At 33.6% G+C, this 19,082-nt stretch overlaps 3 protein-coding genes across 4 annotated transcripts in view; 2 read left to right on the top strand and 1 right to left on the bottom strand.

The window, feature by feature from the left end:
* The window catches only part of LOC119639461 (5'-AMP-activated protein kinase subunit gamma-1), a 159,077-nt gene that overhangs the window by 24,047 nt on the left and 115,948 nt on the right, over positions 1–19,082 (top strand). The gene's annotated exons all lie outside the window — the stretch shown is intronic.
* On the top strand, positions 8,212–14,701 carry LOC119639462 (leucine-rich repeat-containing G-protein coupled receptor 6-like). The gene has a single exon (XM_038036859.1). It carries the CDS (start codon positions 8,437–8,439, stop codon positions 10,156–10,158), a length of 1,722 nt encoding a protein of 573 aa, XP_037892787.1. The 5' UTR covers positions 8,212–8,436; the 3' UTR covers positions 10,159–14,701.
* Positions 17,876–19,082, bottom strand: part of LOC119639463 (sensory neuron membrane protein 1) — a 4,883-nt gene continuing 3,676 nt past the window's right edge. Inside the window, exons 5-7 of the mRNA XM_038036860.1 lie at positions 19,052–19,082; positions 18,803–18,981; positions 17,876–18,723 (exon numbers count right to left, since the gene is read on the bottom strand). The exon at positions 19,052–19,082 is cut by the window's right edge and continues 242 nt beyond it. Of these exons, the coding sequence (XP_037892788.1) occupies positions 18,459–18,723; positions 18,803–18,981; positions 19,052–19,082 (475 nt within the window). The 3' untranslated portion in view covers positions 17,876–18,458. The remainder of the gene's footprint in view (positions 18,724–18,802; positions 18,982–19,051) is intronic.

The raw sequence follows: 19,082 nt of genomic DNA, 5'->3' as shown, positions 1-19,082 counted from the left end.
TGCCCGAATGTTATCGACCAATGACGGGTTAGCTTGCCCTTTTATGCTTACAAATTGTCGATTGATGACAGGTTAGCTCGGTCTTTCATGCCCAAACGCTGTCCTCTGGTCCCTAGTAAGCTCGCCCTTTTATGCTTACAAATTGTCGACCGATGACAAGTTAGCTCGGCCCTCGCATTATTTATATCAATTTATGAAACTCGGGACATAAGGTTTTAAGCATTTTGTTAAGGCTTCGTTCGCTTTATAATAAAAAAAATATTGCTACGAAAATCATTTGACGATGAAGTATGCTGCGTTAAACACTACCTGCTTATCATACCAAGTAAAAATTTTAAAAGTTTATAAAAAATATGTGCAAAGTTTAATTTAATTTTATTCAATATGATTTATAAATTATTGGAGTTCATTTAGAATGTTCGGTTATACTTTCATATATAATTACAAAAGAGGTAAGAAAGTTATATTCAGTTGTGACTGAATCTCGCATACCAATCATCATTAAAATCTGTCGTACCCCATACTTTAATTTATTTTCATAAAAAAGTGAATGAGACAAAAAAATTAATCTTTCACTTCTTACTCCGCTAAAAAATATTGTTAAGAGAAATGAATCTACCACATTATGACGTCTACCTTAATTAATTTAGAATTAACACATCCAGGTTGTCGTGTTCTACGCTGAGAGTACTTTCATTTGAAAAAGGATGTGAAGATAAATTCGAATTTAATTCTTTTCGAGAACACGAAAAGACGACAGAGAGAGGGGCAGACGGATAGACAAGTTTACATGGTTTCAGAATGTGATTCTGAATCGATCGATATAACAAAAGGTGGGGCGATCTGAAGTTCTTCTGGGTATTGCTTGCATCTGCACAAACCTTATATGCCCTTGTACCATAAAAAGGTGATAAACGGAGGCATTTCCAAACCTTTCTAAATTAAAAACATATCGACCTATATATACTCCGCAAGAGTATATATAGTTATAATAAAAAGGAAACTTTTTAAAACTTTCACTGCACTATGAAGATAAAGTAGTTAATAGACAAAGTCGTTGAGACAGTTACATAGACAGCAAGCCGAGAAAAGCAGCTATCTTGACAACTAGTTGCGGCACTGAGAAGCTCGTTGCAATTTCAAATGATTAATTCTCTCGCCTCCATATTGCAAGGGCTAACTTAGTGGTTCAACTTGAATAAAACAATTGCTTTAAGTAGTAGATTGAAATTGAATTGCTATCAGCTCTCTCAGTCTGATCTACTTCAGCATAATATCGTCCTGGAAATACCATTTTAGAAGTAACTTACTATAAATATACAAATATTTTACTCTATAATAAAACTTTCACTTGAGTCGAGATATTTTTGCTTATGTCCACCAAAGGCACATTGGGTTTGTTAAATGTTTACTACTTTTGCGTTGACATCTCCGTAAAAAAGATATATAATTTAGATTAGTATGAAGAGAAAAATGATTCAATCAAGATTATACATCTGTCTGGCCGTAAGTGAATCTGCTGATATCGCAAATGTACAGCGCAGAAATTGCGGTGTAAAAGAATAAGTTTAACCTCACTTTCCGCTTTTTGTACACACTCGTGAGTGTGAGTACAGTGATGTTTTGAATCGGTCGGTAGATCGCTCCCTTTCATTTCTCCTCCTTCTCGATTGCTTTAATTCTTCAATTTTTTTTTTTTTTTTTGAAAGCAAATGAATTCAAAGCATTAGAGAAATACGCCTACCAAATTACTTAACAGTTCGGAGTTTTGGTTTGCGCCTTTGCTAATTTAATTTAAATATAATCTCATATTTTTACATTTTGTTTTGTTTCGTTTGTTTAATCATTTGTTCGATCCTTTACTTTGGTCGTAGCTATAATGAGTGCACAGTCGGTAAAGGCATAGTACTTATCAATTGGGCGCACATCCACTAGGCTGTGCCCAATATATCTCCATATCGTTTTGATCCTTAGCGCGCATATGCATATAACTGATCGATCATATTAAGCAAAACTGATAAACATTTACTTATTCTAGAGCTACAGCAGTAGTGCAAATTGCGTTGGCTTATTCTCTGATCGGCATGAGTGGCATATTCTCACTCCTTGTTCCATACGACATCGTGAAGTTAATCCTTGTCTGTGTGTGTCTGTGTGCCTTGTAGACAACATACAGATCGTAATTTTTGGCATATTTTGATGAAATGTTTTTGCACAAGGATGAACGCTATTGAAAATGCCTCAGATCGGCCTATGTATCCAGCCAATCCCCACATAAAGCCTTATCTTGAAAAGTCGTCATATGAATAACAGAATTAAGTGAAGTGATTATCGGTTGGCCGCGTCGCACTATAGTCTTTTCGCTTAGTTGTGTGGAAAAATTTCGTACGGCTAATATGACGCACGGCTGCCTCAATAGAAACGATTAGCAGTTGTGGGTGATCTTATGAAAGGTTCCTGTGGATAAGAATTAGAAACGACATATGCTTTAAGTTCGTACTACCGTACTACCCAGCAGAAAGAGAGTGTCTTACCGTATTCAGCCTTTTAGTTTTACTGCGCTCATTTTTATCTCTTAATCTTTTCTTAATAATAATAATAATAATAATAATTATTTAGCTATGTGTCACAAGTAAATAATTGTAACAAATTGCTTAAGCGTTCAATTCAATTCCTTTCCATTATGTGTGACTTATTTATATATTGTACCCCAATCCGTTATATATATATATATATATATATATATATATGTATGTATACATGCATACATTTATGCCTACTTACATAAGTGCTTATAGGCTTTCCACTTAATTTGCTTTATCTTGATGATCACTTAAGTAACAATAGCTTACATATATCTATATATATATATATATATATATATATATCTATGCATGTATTGCATATATTTGCATACATTTTGAATTATTTATTTAGTTTGCATCACATTCCGCTCTCTGTACCCTATTACTAATGGATTCTGTTTCCTTTGGTTCTTGAGCGTCTATCTTATGTGCGTTTGCGTTCCTTTTTTTTTTTGTTTTTTTTCTTTTTAACTGAATAATAATAATAAAAATGTTTATAAACATTTCAATTGAATTTAATTAAAGTGCACACATTTATTTATATTTTCCTATATGATTAGAGAAAGGCTCAAGGACGTTTCCGAACTTGTATAAAAGCAAATTCTTAAAGAGTAATAAGGGTTTTCTCAGTTCCAATTTTTAGATCTTTGATGTAAAAGGTCAATTACTCCATTATTCCAAGCTACACGTTTCCCATTCTATTCCCCAACATCTTGGTACAATGTGGATTTTTCTTCAAACTTGAAATCGTTTAGTAATTGATTTATAGTTTTTATAGTTGATTACCGATAGGTCCGAAGTAAGTTCTTGCAATAATTGAAAATCAGAAAAAGAAACGCTTTAGTCATTAGGTCAGATGGTGGTAATCCGTTGTAGTGGAATGATTCTATCATTTTCTACCATGGACGGGAAGCAACTTTATATTGCCATGACGAAAACCGTTATAGCGTATTTCGACTTTTTAGTCGCAGTAAATAGAATTTATTTTAAGTTCATAAGAAACTTTGCTTCGAGACATCGTGCATTAGTGTATGCTTGACATATATATAATTTGTTAATTACTTCGCTGTTTTTTACGGTACGTAATGAAAATTTCACTCATTTCTACTCGTGTCACCGGACAATAGTATTTTTTTAGTTATAACTTATTAATAGCATTTTTTTTATTTATTTATTTATTTATTTTTTTTTTTTGTAGCCTAACAACAATTTATTAGTGTCATGCTCTTTTTTTTTTTTATTGTTTTTAGATTGTAAAGATCTTAAATTATGTGAAAATTTGCGCTTAAGCTTTAAATAAAAATTTATCACATGTGCCAACAGTTTTACTAATAATTATATTTTGTTAACGAATTAACACTAAATGAAAATGAATGAGAAATTTATACTCACTTAAGGGGAATTATTAGATGCCTAGCACTCTAATAAATTAAAAAAAATGGGAAATTGTGAAAGCGTGCCAGTTTCCCAATTAAGACCCTCTTTTTTGCGTCAATTTAAATCAGCTCTTGTGCTCTCTTGAGGGCTTGTCGCTATTTTCATTTACTGTAAGTGTATCTTCAAAAAACTAAATTTCAAGTCTCCTTCCGATTTATTACGCCGATAATGCAATGACAAAAAAATCGATCGACCATGTGCTACGAGTTCGGTTTAAGATCTTATGCTAATTCTCTATCTAGATATAGACTTTGATATCCTGTATACCCTTAGATCCGCACTTTTGACTATTACAGCTTAAATCAAAACACAGATGTGTTTTGAACTAGAATATCACATCTAATTCCCTTTTTACACGATATATACATTTCCAAAAAATTCGTGTAAAAAAAGATACTGGCTAAATGAAAAAATAGTAGATTGGTTCTAGACTAGTACAAAAAACAATATGAAAAAATTCTTGTTAGGACTCACTTAAGAAGCTCTTTCGCGCTTACAGATTTTAATTCATTAAATTATTAATAAAAAATAAATTATAAAAAATAAATTATGCTTTCAAAAATTAAATTATTGTTATTAATTTAGCCAGAGAGTAAATTCTAACACTAAAAGTCTTAAAGCACTAGCATCTAAGGCTTTCGACTTTTATTAAAAACTCTACCGCACTTGAGATTTGAACTCACGACCATTGAGGACCAAATTAAATTGCTAAAAAAATACATCACATCCTTACTCTATACATAATTCGGGAAATTCCACTCATATACGTTCCACTCATATAATCCACATAGTCTAAATGAATTGTGAAGAGTAGAATGCGAATTTACAACGCATATTTGTGAGGAGTGAGAAAAAAAAATTCGTGAAAACATAAAAGAAACAAAAGTTCATAGAATATTCAAAGTCGTGTTAAAACAAAACAATTCGTATAAAAACAGAATTTTTTTCTCTGTAACTTAAGCTTTAATGCCCCCAACAGCTTCTCTCCAATGCACTTTTTAAGTCGTTTTGGCGAAATATGGCACACTGACTTGCTTTGACCGAGAGGCGAAGTACATTGAAACCGAATTAGAAGGCTAGGCCTAGAACGTCTTATTTCAAAACTCTTTGCTCTCTTTGGAATTCGAAATTCTTGTGAAAATTTTGATTTGAATGAGGCAATTTTTGGATTTCTATCCCATACAATCGCTCCTACGAAAAGTGAAACTTCTTAAGGTAATAAAAAGGTCTACTTTTCAATATTTCATTATGAAAATTGATCCAACATACTGATTGGACGTAGAAGATAACCTTAATACATTTGGACTATTTTTTTTTTTGGGTCTCATTCTCATGAATAGTAAGTAATGCATAATTTGTACCTTTTTATGACGAAAATATGTGAAGAACTATCAAATCTTTACAGAAAAAAATAAAGTCCGCGTCAGTCGTTGGGTTGGACGCTCTCGAATATAAGGGTTATCATGCAAATTATGACGTTACATCGAACTTTTGGAAAATGAATGAAATGAATGAAGAGCTGTATTAGACGAAGTGATGTAGGGCGTTCAATGGCCGCCCCTGCCCGTCTATAACATTTTTACTTGTTTAAGTATCATGTTTTTAATCGATCGAGAAATATTAGATCACATAAAAAGTCTCTGCGGTTTTTTCCAAGGGATGGTGTTAATGCCTACACATCGGGCAACACTCGCCTGATTGTCTCAAATGAACGTGTGCTTAAAAGGTGACACTTAAAGAGAAATTATATTGATTTGAAAATAAGTGAAATATCTGAAGATAAAAAGAAAAATAGTCAAGTGTAGGATGAGAATTCTGTAATGAACAGAGGACCCAGGAGTGGTTTGCTTGATTCCGTTCCGGAATTTTAATGTCAAAGATGCACCTCACTCTGGTGTCGAAGAGCCGATGAAATATTGCAACTCGTGCAGCAAGACCGACACACAAGCTATCAATTTGAAATCATTTAAAAAAAGCAGCCTACAAAAGAAGCTGACAACCGCGGAGACTTTTTATATGACCCATTATACTTTCAAATTTTCAAGTTTCTGCAAAAGTGGGAATTGAAGGGTTATTTAGAGAGCGTTAGCAAGATATCGTTCCTTCTAGAGTTAACAATCGAGATTGTGGTAATGAGAAAATTAAAGCAAATCAAATTTTGATAATGCTTTCGTTGCTATGTACGATCCATGAGACAATAAAACGTTTGCTATTAATAAATCTATGATATCGAATTAATTAAGAACAAATTAACATAAATTTCTAAAAGTTTTCCTAAAGGCATTTGTGAGTTCATTACAATACACCAAAATAGTAACTAAATTACTGAATACATTTTTTTTTTTTAATAAACAAAAAAAGTGAAAAAATTAGCATTAATTCGAAGGTACTATAAACAGTAAAATAGACAATAATTTTTATTTATGCATTTTTCGGAGAGGTAAAAATGAAGATAAAAAAAAAAAAAGTTGAATACACTGCAAAATTTTTAAAAAAATTTAATTAGTCCTCAGCGCTGAACTCTCTAAGCTAAAGTAGCAGAAAATTTATTTTCAACTATTACCTAAATTATGACAATTTTTGTTTTTTTTTAATCAATAAACTGAATATGATTTTAGATTAAACCTAAGACTACATTTTATAATTTTCACTAAATTCGAGACAAGATGAGGAAATTATTTTCAGATGTTGCGTGGCAAGGGGAAAAAAGTTTGACCAACTAAGGATATGTTAGGAATGTGCCTGGGGTCAGGTACTTTCTACAAGAAAATGGTCACCCCCCAGGTTACATGCCGAGAAGTAATTTTTCAAACTTAGTTTAAATAGTGACGCTCAAGTAACTTGCTCTGCTTTCTCAGCATTTCGTCCGTGAAGTGTTGATATAAGATCAGCATTTTTCCACTGTTATATCCAATGCTATATCTCGCAGGAAAGACGTTCCTTCGGTTAATACAATAAATGAGTATCCTAGTTCAGGTGATTCTTGATGCCCACCGGGTTGCAATATCCGTGGGGCATACCACAATTCATTGCAGGTGTAGTGAATGCTTAGTGAATAAAGGTACTTACTTATAATGGGGCCCACAAACTTCTCGATAATATTCTTACTTGTTTTTATTTATGCTTGGCTTGTCTTGTTTGGCTAAACTAAATCATCTTGGAGCGATTTCTACACTTAGTGTCGGGTCTGATCCCTCTGAGATATGTGTTCTTGTATGTGAAAAGAAAAATGCGAAACACACGAAAATTGATGAAATTTATACAAGCTGTATAAATATTTATAACAGCATCCTTTCACGCCCATTTCACAGGGACATTAAAGCAGACATATGTTGTAGTTTCACGGTAGATAATTTTTATTAAATTTTCTCTTATAACGTTTGCACCTACTAAACCTTGATTAATTCTTTGTTTTCTACAATAATTATTGTTTCTTTTTATTGTACAAGTGAAAAATTTTTTCCTAAAGCATTGACGGGAGATAAGTGATAGCAATTTGGAAATTTATTTATAATTGTAGGCGTAATCACTTTAACCCTAACCTCTCGCGTATGGTCACTTCCTACATCCTTTTCTTCTTCCCATTCTTTCTGACCGTCACTGAGTTATTTGCAGAGAAGTTATCACCTAAGTGATTGGTCATTTAAAAAAAGAGACAAAAAAAAAGTTGGTTCCGGATTTTGCATAAATCCGCATGGTACCCTTGCTTACCAAAAATGGCTTACACCTGTATGATGTAATTTAAACTTTTCCTAGGCGCAATTAGACACTTCCCGATCGATCGGCTGCCATCTGCATGTGCGTATTGTTAATTTTGTTTCATATAATTCTCATTTAGTTTATAAAGTTTATCATATAAGACATGATATGGAATAAAAAAATTTCATTTATTTATTTATTTATTTAATTGTTGTTAGAATTTCTCTGACTGCAATGATGTTCAAATAGAATAGGAAATGAAATGACAAAAACAGCAATAACGGTGAGAACACAATAATATTTTTCTAATATTTAATACAATTTTCATTATTGTTATATATTGTGCAAAAACAACAATAAGAAAAAGCATACATTTTTATATATATGTATATGCTTCATATTTAATTATAATTTCTAAATAATAACGTGATGAAAATGAATTAAGAAAAATATATATATAGTTATATATATATATATATATATATGTAATATACGTACAAAAACAATAAATTAATAAATATGAACATTAAAGATGATCATGATAGGAATAGGAACAGATAGGATCAGTCGGAAAAAAAAATCCAATTAATATTATAGAATGAAATGAATTTTTGTTCAGTCAACAATGAAATTCAGTTAAATTTTAAACGTTGGCGTGTAAAGAGAGACGTTTCGCTCAAAAACTATAGAAAAAAAAAAAAAAAATCCAAATAAAATGAAAAATTCTATAATAATTGTTGCTGCAATCGTTGACTTATTCAAGATACTCCTGATAATAGTAACGCTAATTGCCAAGGTCATGTCCGCCGATGATAGCGATGCTGCTGGTAGCATTGAAAATCATTCATACGATAGCGGCAAAGATGGCGGCGAAGAGCCGGAGGAATGGCAAGCACGCAATTTGCAGGAAGAACGTGTATCCTTAGATGAAAGATGCCTGATAAATAAATGTTACAATTACGATTTCGAGAGCGCCGATGTGGTGGCGTTTTTCGAAAATAAACCAACAATACGCTTCATAAATGGCAACACTTACGATATTCGAGAGGCGAAAAATTATAGCAGTTTGATTTTTTTGCATTCGAAATTTTACAATTTCCCTTTAAATCTATTTTATGCGAGCAAAGTGGAAGAGCTCGATATGCGAAATTGTTCGGTGACTGATATAACGTGGGAGAATTTCCTTATGGCCGATAATTTAAGCATACTATTATTATCGGAAAATCATTTAACTGATATTAAATCGATGACTTTCACTTATGCTCCGAATTTGAGTTTTCTATTTTTGGATAGAAATTCGATTAGTCGATTACGCGGCGATAGCTTCAAGGGTTTAAATAAACTTACTTATCTGGATTTACATGATAACCGTTTAGAAGATTTACCATCAGATGTGTTTTCCTATTTACCGGCTTTACAGCAATTGAATTTGGCTGATAATATCTTACGCCATATAGGCAATGAACTATTTGAAAGGAATGGACGTTTGAACAGCGTGATTATGGCAAACAATTTATTAGAGTCATTAGGCGAATACGCTTTCACCAATCAACCGCATTTAAAAGTCTTAGATATCTCTCATAATAAGCCTTTAAGATATTTGGTAGGCAATATGCGAGTAGAGCATCTTTGGGCTCGTAATTGTTCACTAACGCGGGTGAATATCTATGGCGAGGCGATTAATGTCAATTTGCAACAAAATCACATAATGGAATTGTATTTTACGCAACCCGAGTCCTTGGAAACGTTAAATTTACGAGCGAATTCTCTGCAGCAGATAGCCTCGTTAACGCAAGTAGTGAATCTACGCACTTTAGATATATCGCATAATCCGCAATTGGAAGCGGTGCCTGATATATGGCAGGTCGATTCATTGGAACGTTTGGATCTTAGCAATACCAGTTTACAGCAATTACCTCTACTCGCCTTGGCCACTTCACGGCACTTACAATCGCTTAATATTTCATCGAATCTCTTCGAAGAAATTGATCCGGCCAATTTCCATTCTCTTCAGCAGCTAACAAGCTTTTATATACACAATAACAATTGGAATTGTTATAATTTACGCTTGCTAATGGATTTATTAATTAAGCCTTTTCAAATTGTTTATACGCGCGATGATCCTGACGATGAATTTCCCGGTATTTATATCGATGGTATTAAGTGCATGTACCGGTTACCCGAAATGAGTGAAGAGAGAGAATTTTTTGCTCAATTAAAACGCAGTCCATTATCGGAAATCGATATTAATAATAATAGTGACGATGATCCGACGAATAATGTCGAAGAATTAAGAAGCGAACTTAAAGCAATTGTAGGAATATATGAGCAGAAATTCGCTAAAGTTATAGCCAAATTGGAAGACTTGGAGTCACGTTTATTGCCTTTCGAAATTGCTAATAAAACAATCTGGCAACACATTACTGTAACTGTTTAGTTAGTTATTACATACTGTTTGTTCTCTTGTTATTGTTATTGTTTTAATAAATTTTCCTTTTTTTATAAATAGAACCATTATTGTGACTTGCTTTGTTGTATTCGAGTCCTTTTGTAAGTAACCATCGAAAGCGAAAGTGCATTCAGCCCTCGAGACGGACATGTCATTTTCAATCATGATCAAGAGGGACGTTTCAGAAGATAATTTCGAGTAAAGACACTTTACAACTTTTTTAATAGGGCTGCATATGCAACCCCCTAGCAGAGCTCTGCTATGTAGTCATGACCGATATATGGTTGGATTGGGAAGCATACTCCGTCCAAATTATGGAAAGTGAGATACTTCTGTTTGTTTAGATGGTTTAAAAGGTATTTTCATCTACATTCCGGTGACGATGGAATTTTCTGCTTTCTCCTCACTAGAGTCTCAAATTGGACCATTTTTCCATGGTCGGTTTTTGCTTACGTACCAAATTTTAAAAATTTGGCAAAAATGCAGTTCAATCTTTTTTTGTGCGATCTTTTTTTGTGTGGTCTTTTTTGGGCACTATATGAAATTGGAACATAATTTATGAAGTCATCAATAAAAACAACGGGTAGGTTTAATTGTTCATCTAGTTTTTTCGATATTTAATATGTATTTCATCACTTTACATAAGTATTGTGTCAGCCAACTACATTACATATATATAGAATTCTATAATTGGCGAGATTCCATGTAGCTGCTAAGCTGATCAGCGTTTTGATTGCGTTTAAAAAAGCAATTTCTAGGTATTCCGTAGGGTTGTGGGTTATTATGTACGTGAGACGTTTTCTTTTATGCGATCTCTATCCAGCGCACAAAAACAAGTTTGAATGTATTTCCGAAAACGAGAATTTAAAGTTGTTTGAAAGATAATGTGATATAGATTCATGAGGTGTTCAGGAAATTATTCTACGTTTCTTAGTTTGGGCAATACATGCCTGTAAATCCAAATTGTAGCTATGTTAGGGCGGTTACGAACTCCCTTAACAGACTTGCTCTGTGTTTGCTAGTTAAATGCGGGCTTATCTTCATATCCTTGCATATCAGTTCTTTGATATGATTCGGAATTAATTTTTGAATCCACTTTCCATATGCGTTTAAGAGGCAAGCTGAGCATGATTGGAATTGAAACAGACAGAACAAAGAGCTTAAAGAAGAAAAGCTCCTAACTATGAAGCTTCTCTTCATTGGAAAGTCGCTTTCGAAAGCAGGTTTACTGTTTTCAGTCTTTTAAGATTAGACTTAGATAATTTTGCTCCACCACCGAACTTCACAGATACTTTAGAATGTATGAAGCAAGTAAAAAAATTATATTCGGCTGTGACCAGTGTTTATACCCGTTACACCGTTATCCTAGAAAAGACTAAAAAAAAAAAAGGAACAAATTGCCCTTGGGCGTGGCTGCTTTCTTCTATTTTTGCAAAACAAAAGCGGAAATTTGTACCGTATATCTGTTGTAATATGCATAAGCAAAGAACTAAAGAAAAAATGTGCTTTCAGTTTTTGGTGCATTGAAGGTGTGACCTTTGACCACCACCACTTTGGGTCATTTGCAAGTTTTTTTGCAAATTAGTAAAAGATATCCTCATCTTTGAAGACCGGTGTTGTTTAGCTCAGATACCACTCCGTTAGACAAGTGGGCAGACGGAGAGACATACGTGTATGTCTTTATGAGGCTTTTTGAGTTTGTATTTGGGCGTTATAAAGGTTTTCGATAAAAAAGAAAGACGATTTACTAAACTCGTATATTGGGTGGGCGTGGCCGATGTTTTTCGTTTTTGCATAGGTACTATAGCATCGCTTGTAGAATATACGTGGACCCTTTTATCTGACGAAAAAACAATTTCTTGGATTCGAGAAGGCGGCAAATAAAATTCCTCGATGGGGCCATGACTATATGTCCGTTCTTTGGAAGTGTGATTACGTTCGTTGAAACTTAGTCTAGAGAAGAAAGAGAAGCTTAGTTTCATAGCTTTCCTCATTACTCGCTAGATGAGATTTAATCTTTACTGGTGGCCAAGTAATACTGACTCTGCTTGTATTTTTTTGCTGTGAACATATGGAACTCGCTTGTCGTTGACGTTATAAACTTTTGGTGAATTATTTTGCAAAATCTTTCACAAACGTGTTTTGCCAATATTTCCAAGTTTAACAATCAATTATTTGAAGTTCAATTTATCTCTCAGCATATTTCATAACATACCGTACATGACAAGGTGTGTTCCTCCTAATATGATTTTTTTCTTTTTCAATTTTGTTATTAATAATCAAAGAATAATGCCACGAGGTTTAAGATAACTCATAAATATTTCCATTCTCTGCAATTACTTCTTATTATTAGTTACCGACGTTAAATGATTTTTTTTTTCTTTTTCTTAAGTGTAAATTGTCTAAGGTAATTATAATCGTTTAAGAAGCGAGTAAAAGAGAAGAAGGACAGTTAGATAAATGAATTGCAAATAAAATTAAAAAAAAAAAAAAAAAAAAATTCAACATTGCAATCATAAAATTAATCAGATAAAATTTTTACTCATACATATACATATATAGTTAGTCAGAATGTTGTTGCTATATAGTTGTCGCTAGGTTTTCCTTCTTTTTCTTCGATGTTACAGACAAACGTTGCAGGAAAAAAACCCAACAGACACATTGGCACCAGAGTAAAATAATTGTTCAGTTGGTATCTCTTTTAAGTAAACGAAGCTATATTTAGACTAGAAATGCAAATAAGAAGATAAAGAAAATATTTTTTTTTTTTTTTTTTTTCAATCACAGTTGAATTTTTGGTCTTCTTCGCTTAACGTACGTGCGATTCATGTTTGATGTGAATTCTTTTGTGTCTCTTTTCTCATTTTCATGCCCTACGCTGCTTATGATATATGGTATACTGGGTATAGTAAGTTTGTGCGGGTGCACGTAACACCCAGAAAAGCTTAAGATAGACCTGCTCGTCTGTCCGTCTGCTGTCTGTCCATGTATGCGTCTACGTGTTTAATCTATAAGTCGCATTTGTTGAGATATTTTAATGAAATGAAAGAAATAGTGGAAACGGAGTGAACGGATCGGTCCCTCTTTCCGATCACTTGCGACCTGTAGTTTGAAAGCAAGAAAAGAGGATAGACGAACGTATGGGAAAATTTAAGTCGATTCAGCAAATGATTCTGGGTCGGTCGTGTTAGTATAAAAATGGATCTATCCCAAGCCTTTCTGTGTGTTCCATACATCCACACTTGTACCACAAATGGTGTAGGGCATAACAAAAAAATTTTTATGTGAACATATCTGAACTTTTATTATTCGTTGTATAAAAACTAAAAAATTATCAATTAGTTTATGTTATAAGCTTTAAAATCCAAATACGAAGAAATCATGTCTTCATCGTAAAGACAAAATTTATAACATAATAAATTGGACTATGGCCGAATCTTTTATTCCCATTACCTTCAAAAGTTCACAAGACTAAAAGCCCAACCAAAAAAAAATATTGTATAGGCGCGAGTGATTTTTCCCATTTCTTTATATATACTATGAAATCATTCATAGAATATACATAAAAATCTGTACTCTGCGACCCGTTCTAAATTGAGGTAAAGCAAAATAAGCAAAAAAATTCAGACAAAGAATTAATGTCTGTTAAAAGCAAAGGCTTCTTTCAAACCTGCCCACAAATTTTTAATCCGATATTCATAATTTCATAACCGACATAGTTATTGACTAATCCCTACCTATTCATCCATGCCTAGATCGATTCAGAATTTGACACTAATCATGATTATATGTACTTTATCGGGTGTCTGAAGCGAAGGTTTTGCAAAAACGAATATATCCTCGTTGTTCGGTAGTGTGTATAGTAAACTTACTGTAAACAAAATTTTTGATATACGTATATTTACTCTAAATAAATATATCTCCCTCTTTCTCTCTCTCTCTCTCTCTCACTTTTTTGTTTACCAATGGCTTGTCGTATCAGGCTGATTTTTAGTGACTGGCAATGCCAGCTTAAAACATCAACAACAAGTTGCAATACGAGATTGCAAGTGAAGAACAAGAGTATCATGATTGATCGACCGACAAAACAACAAGAAATGAGAAGTAACAATTGTTTGGCTATAGTTTTTCAGGGGGTGATTGTAATGAACGCCCGCAATAGGCTTTATCCGCTCAAGCTTCTTATAAAGCAGATCTTAAAGAATATTGAACAAGATTTCATAACATCTCTCGAGAAGCTCAAGGAAAGAAGATCGCCAGACATTTGAGGTCTTAAGTGGGTAAGTGCTAAGTGAATTCACAGTGAACTTAAAATCCTGCGCCTACGAGGCTCCAAACTTGTTGCCATAGAAAGGCTTATTTTGTTGTAAGAACACGCCTTTCGAAGAAAGGAATGGTTCCGATATGCCTAAATTTTGCCCATACCTTTAGTAATTAAAAATTCTGGTAAAAGTTTGATGGACAGACATTGAAAGACCCCGTTGTGTCATCTTCGCTTATGTAATAATCAGAATTGATTGTTCTTGCATCACGTAAGGTTATACTACGTATCCTATTCGGTTTTCTAAGAGCAAAAGTCATGAGCTTAGCATGGTTTGAAGTGTGAAATTTTTACGCTAAGTTCGTCTTGGAAGGTCTATTATTTCGGGTTATTATCACAACCTTAAAATTCCTATGACGATCGCCTTTGAATTGGTGACTTTGTCTTTAAAGCTTACATATAATAGAGATTGTATTCAAGTGACCTTGAAATATTTTCATAATAGATATTCAATCTCAAACTGGTTTCCATTAATGCTGTGATTTTTGCTTCATCGTCATCATCGTCATCGACATTACTTACCCAACAACCTAATATTCTGTACTGCTTTGTGTGATGTTTTTGTTTAGACAACCACGTAATTCGTATAAAATTGAAATGTCAAGGAAATAATGACTTTGTTGTAATAAACAAAATCAAGAGCCAAACAATAGGGTAAAAAACCTGTCAACAACTTTAATACATTAAACCATACTATTGATAGCGGCCGTTACCGTCTCTGCCACCTTTCTAAACCGTTGTATACGGAAGTGAATTTTCTAATTTATAATACATTCGTCGTTCGGACGATGTTTCTCTTTTTTAGTTGTAGGTTACTTGGCAGAAAACTTTAAATTGTTTTTCATATTTTTACATCCTTCACGGATAGATAGATAGGTCAAATTTTCGTAATGCATGGAAATATTGGTCAGAGTTCATATATATCATATTTCTTCTAGATTAGTAGGAATTGGTTTAGCCATGTGCATCATATATTTCTGTCTGTTTACCTTTCTGTTTTTTTTTTTGCCAATGTGGTCATGATCTTAAAACTTTGCCTAGAAAGGGAAGCTTAGATTCAAAGGCTTGTTTATTAACCCCTGTTAGGCGAGGTGAACAAGTCAATAATTTCTTTTGAAATATATAGGAAAAGCTATCAAAAAACTGATAAGTTGGAGCTTTATAAAACTGCTGCTTTCAAGGTGAAGTTGTCCACCAATGTAGAAACAGCTACCGGAAAAGCGATCCGTTAGGATTCTAAAATTGCTGGCTTCGCCCAGGTGTGTATGATGATAAAGTGGATTTTATGATGTTATTCTTAAGAAAATCTCAGAAAGACCAACAATCAGCTAAATCGGACCAAAGCTGTGCCTACTATTAGCATAAAAGCGAATTGGAATTCTCTCTCTCACTTTTACTCTCTTGTTCTTTCTCTCTCTCCTTGTCTGTCACTCCCATTTTCCCCTCTCTCCATGTCTGCTTCTTCCCCTTTGTCTCTTCTCTCCTTCTTCTTCTCTTCCTCAATGTTGTACTCTTTTCCTCTCTATCCTCTTCCTCTCTCTCGTTCTTTCCTCCCTCCTCTTTTACCTCCATCCATCTCTTTTTTTCCTCTGCGGCTCTCTCTCCTTTGCCGGCTCTCTCTCTCTTTCTCACCGTTCCACTTCCCTTCCCCCTCTCTTTCCTTCGGCGCCTTTATTTCTATCTCAATTTTGCTTTTTTGTCGCTCTCTCTCTCTCTCTCTCTCTCTTTTTATATCTCTTGACTCTATCTTGATTTCAATTATCATGCTCATCCTAGGATTAGTAGCGGATATTAATGATGCAGTCTAAGCCGGATATAGTTTCTTTATTGTATTATGTGCTTGTTCATGTTGTTCATGCATCAGTTTATGAGTGTAATATATTCATAGTTACTTGAAAGGCATGTCATAATTATCGTTGTATGTAATATTTGTGACATAAATGTTTCTTGGCATTATATCAAAATAATTTTATTTCAAATAAAGTGCACAACCAATGTTACATTTTCACTTTTCATTGAGATATTTGCAAAAAGGAAAAAAAGCCAAAACAAAAAAAAAAAAGTAAAACACCTGCATGATCTTTGCGGTCAATTAAGTGATTTCAAAAGATATACTCGCTCGCTAAATTCTTAAGAAATTGAGAAAACGAAAAAAAAAGAAAATTAATTTAAAGTAAAATTATTTTTGTCTAGAAAATTAATTTTTCTTAATCATCAATTTTGAGAAAAATTAAAGAAAGAATTGTTAAAATTAATTATTATTTTCTTTTTGTAAACATTTAATATAAAAATCTACGCTGTTCCGCTAATGTTACCAATCAGTAAGAAGCTTTTCTTATTTATATTTTTTTATGGAAAATTATTTTACTTACGGAAATATTGGTTACCAGCTTGCTTAGTCTCTTCGCTTTCTTAACACGTTAGGGAGAGTTTTACGACAAATCGAAATTAAACGTATTTCGTCATAGCGAAACCAATTCGCTATATACATTTGCTGATGATCTATTCGGTTAAGATGAATTTTAAAATTGATTCATTTTACCAAGGTTTTCTTAAAATTCTTTTCCTAATTAAATTTTTTATTGTGTTATTATCTAATCTCAATGGTTCTAATCATAGCCTACTAAAACTAATCTGCTTGATTAGTTGTGTGTGTGTGTTATGATTTAGGGTACTTGATATCAAATCAGTTTTCAATGTTTATTATTATTGTTACGTTTTTGCTTTTTCAATTCGAAACTGTAAGGGAAAGAGGCTTTGTTTGCAATAAATGCATGATGGAGTCGCTTTTTAAACGCTGCGCTTTTTGATGGGAAAATCAGGTCCCTCACAAGAAAACGAATTGAATGTCAACCAAGGAGAAATCCGAGTCAAAGCTTCAGACGGGATAAAAAAGAAAAATGCTTCTTTCGAAAATTGTGCTTTCTCAGGACGCAATAAACACTCCAAAGCATTTGCTGATGGGATATGCTTAAACATGCGTAAAACTTAGGCAGGTAAAAGTGCTATCGGAGATCGGTGGTATCAGACTATCTTTGGCACGATTTTGCAATGAACGAGAGGGAAAATATGTGACTGGCATCCGTTGCATCAGATTTTTTTTTTCACTTTCACTTTCGGGGACAGTCCCAACACGATGACAATAAAGAAGAAGTGAAGGAGAGAAAGAAATGATGAAAGCAGCAAGAGATTGAGAGAGAGGAAAAAAGAGAGATAGGTAGAGAGAGGGAGAGAAGAAGAAAAGAGATAGGTAGAGAGAGAGAGATAGAGGTAAAGAGAGAGAGATAGAGATAGAGATGGAGGAAGTGAAAGAGACGAGGGGAGACAGTGAGAGAGATGGAGGAAGTGAAAGAGAAGGAGAGAGTGAGAGAAATATGGAGAGAGAGAGAGAGAGAGAGAGAGGAAGTGAAAGAGAGAGAGAGATGGAGAGTGGTCGCAGATTTGTGGGTGCGGATGGGCCAACTATGGCCTACCGCAGTTAGATCTGAACGCGTTAACACTAACTTGTTTGGCGGAATTCGATATCTGCTCCACTGAAATGCCTGGGCTTTCAACCTAATCTCATATTCCCGTACTGCGTAGTATGACTGCAGAGGAAACAAACTTCTCTTGCGACAATTAATCTCAGCTTTTCTCTGTTTGCTTCTGGATCATAATTAGGTCGATTGTTGAAAAGGTCGTTTACATCACAAAATTCAGTCTCGCAACTCCTAATTACTTGACGTATAAAAGATTTTTCCAATGCTCTAATGCATTTAATACCACTTATTTACAATAAATTAAATTTACATAATTAATTTATTTATTGTGAAAGCCATAATAACAGCTTCTACGCATCGCCTCCTTGTATTAAATATTTGGAAAAATATATTAATAAATACATTTTTAATTCGTACGATTTCAGTGATAGGCGAAATGTATATAAATTTCTTATTTCTTGCATTATTCATTCATTCATTCATTGACCTTAAAATCTTTCCACCGAATCTGGTCGATTAGTTAGATCCATTTCAGAAATGGGCGGTGACTTTTTACCGTTGGCCGTTCCCGTACCGTTTTCTGTTGGTGTTACCGGTTTCACACTTTCAACTTTATTCTTTTGACCGAATATTGGTGGCATTGCGACTTGCATCGTGTCAAAATTATAGGTACGCATATAACCATAGCCACCTAAACCGATTATTGAAAGTATAATCAAAGTGTAGCGAAAAGCGTTAGTTAGCTTTTTACCCCTGCGATAGAGAAATAATAATCAAAAGAAGAACAAATCAATTAAATTTAATCAAAGTAATAATTAATTATAGAACTTACAAAAAGATCGTATATTTTAACATATTCGTATAGGTTTTATTTAAGGCCACACCTTCTTCAACCCAAAAATACGGTAGAATAACCTTAGGAAAGTGTGATAGGCTCTCGACAGCGCCGACCGGTTCTAAATCCATATTGAACTGTAAACGCTTGCCGGCTTTAAAAGGTGTTCCCGTAAGCTATAGAAAAAAAAAAAAAATTCTTCTAAATTTTTAATAAACTTGAGTATATACGTAATATAAATCTAACCAATTCGAAGTAGATGTAAATGGCGTGATCA

The sequence above is a fragment of the Glossina fuscipes genome, unplaced genomic scaffold (genome assembly GCF_014805625.2).
Source record: "Glossina fuscipes isolate IAEA_lab_2018 unplaced genomic scaffold, Yale_Gfus_2 112, whole genome shotgun sequence".
NCBI lineage: Eukaryota > Metazoa > Arthropoda > Insecta > Diptera > Glossinidae > Glossina > Glossina fuscipes.
The sequence above is the reverse complement of the archived record's forward strand: the minus strand, read 5'-3'. Positions and strand labels throughout refer to the sequence as shown.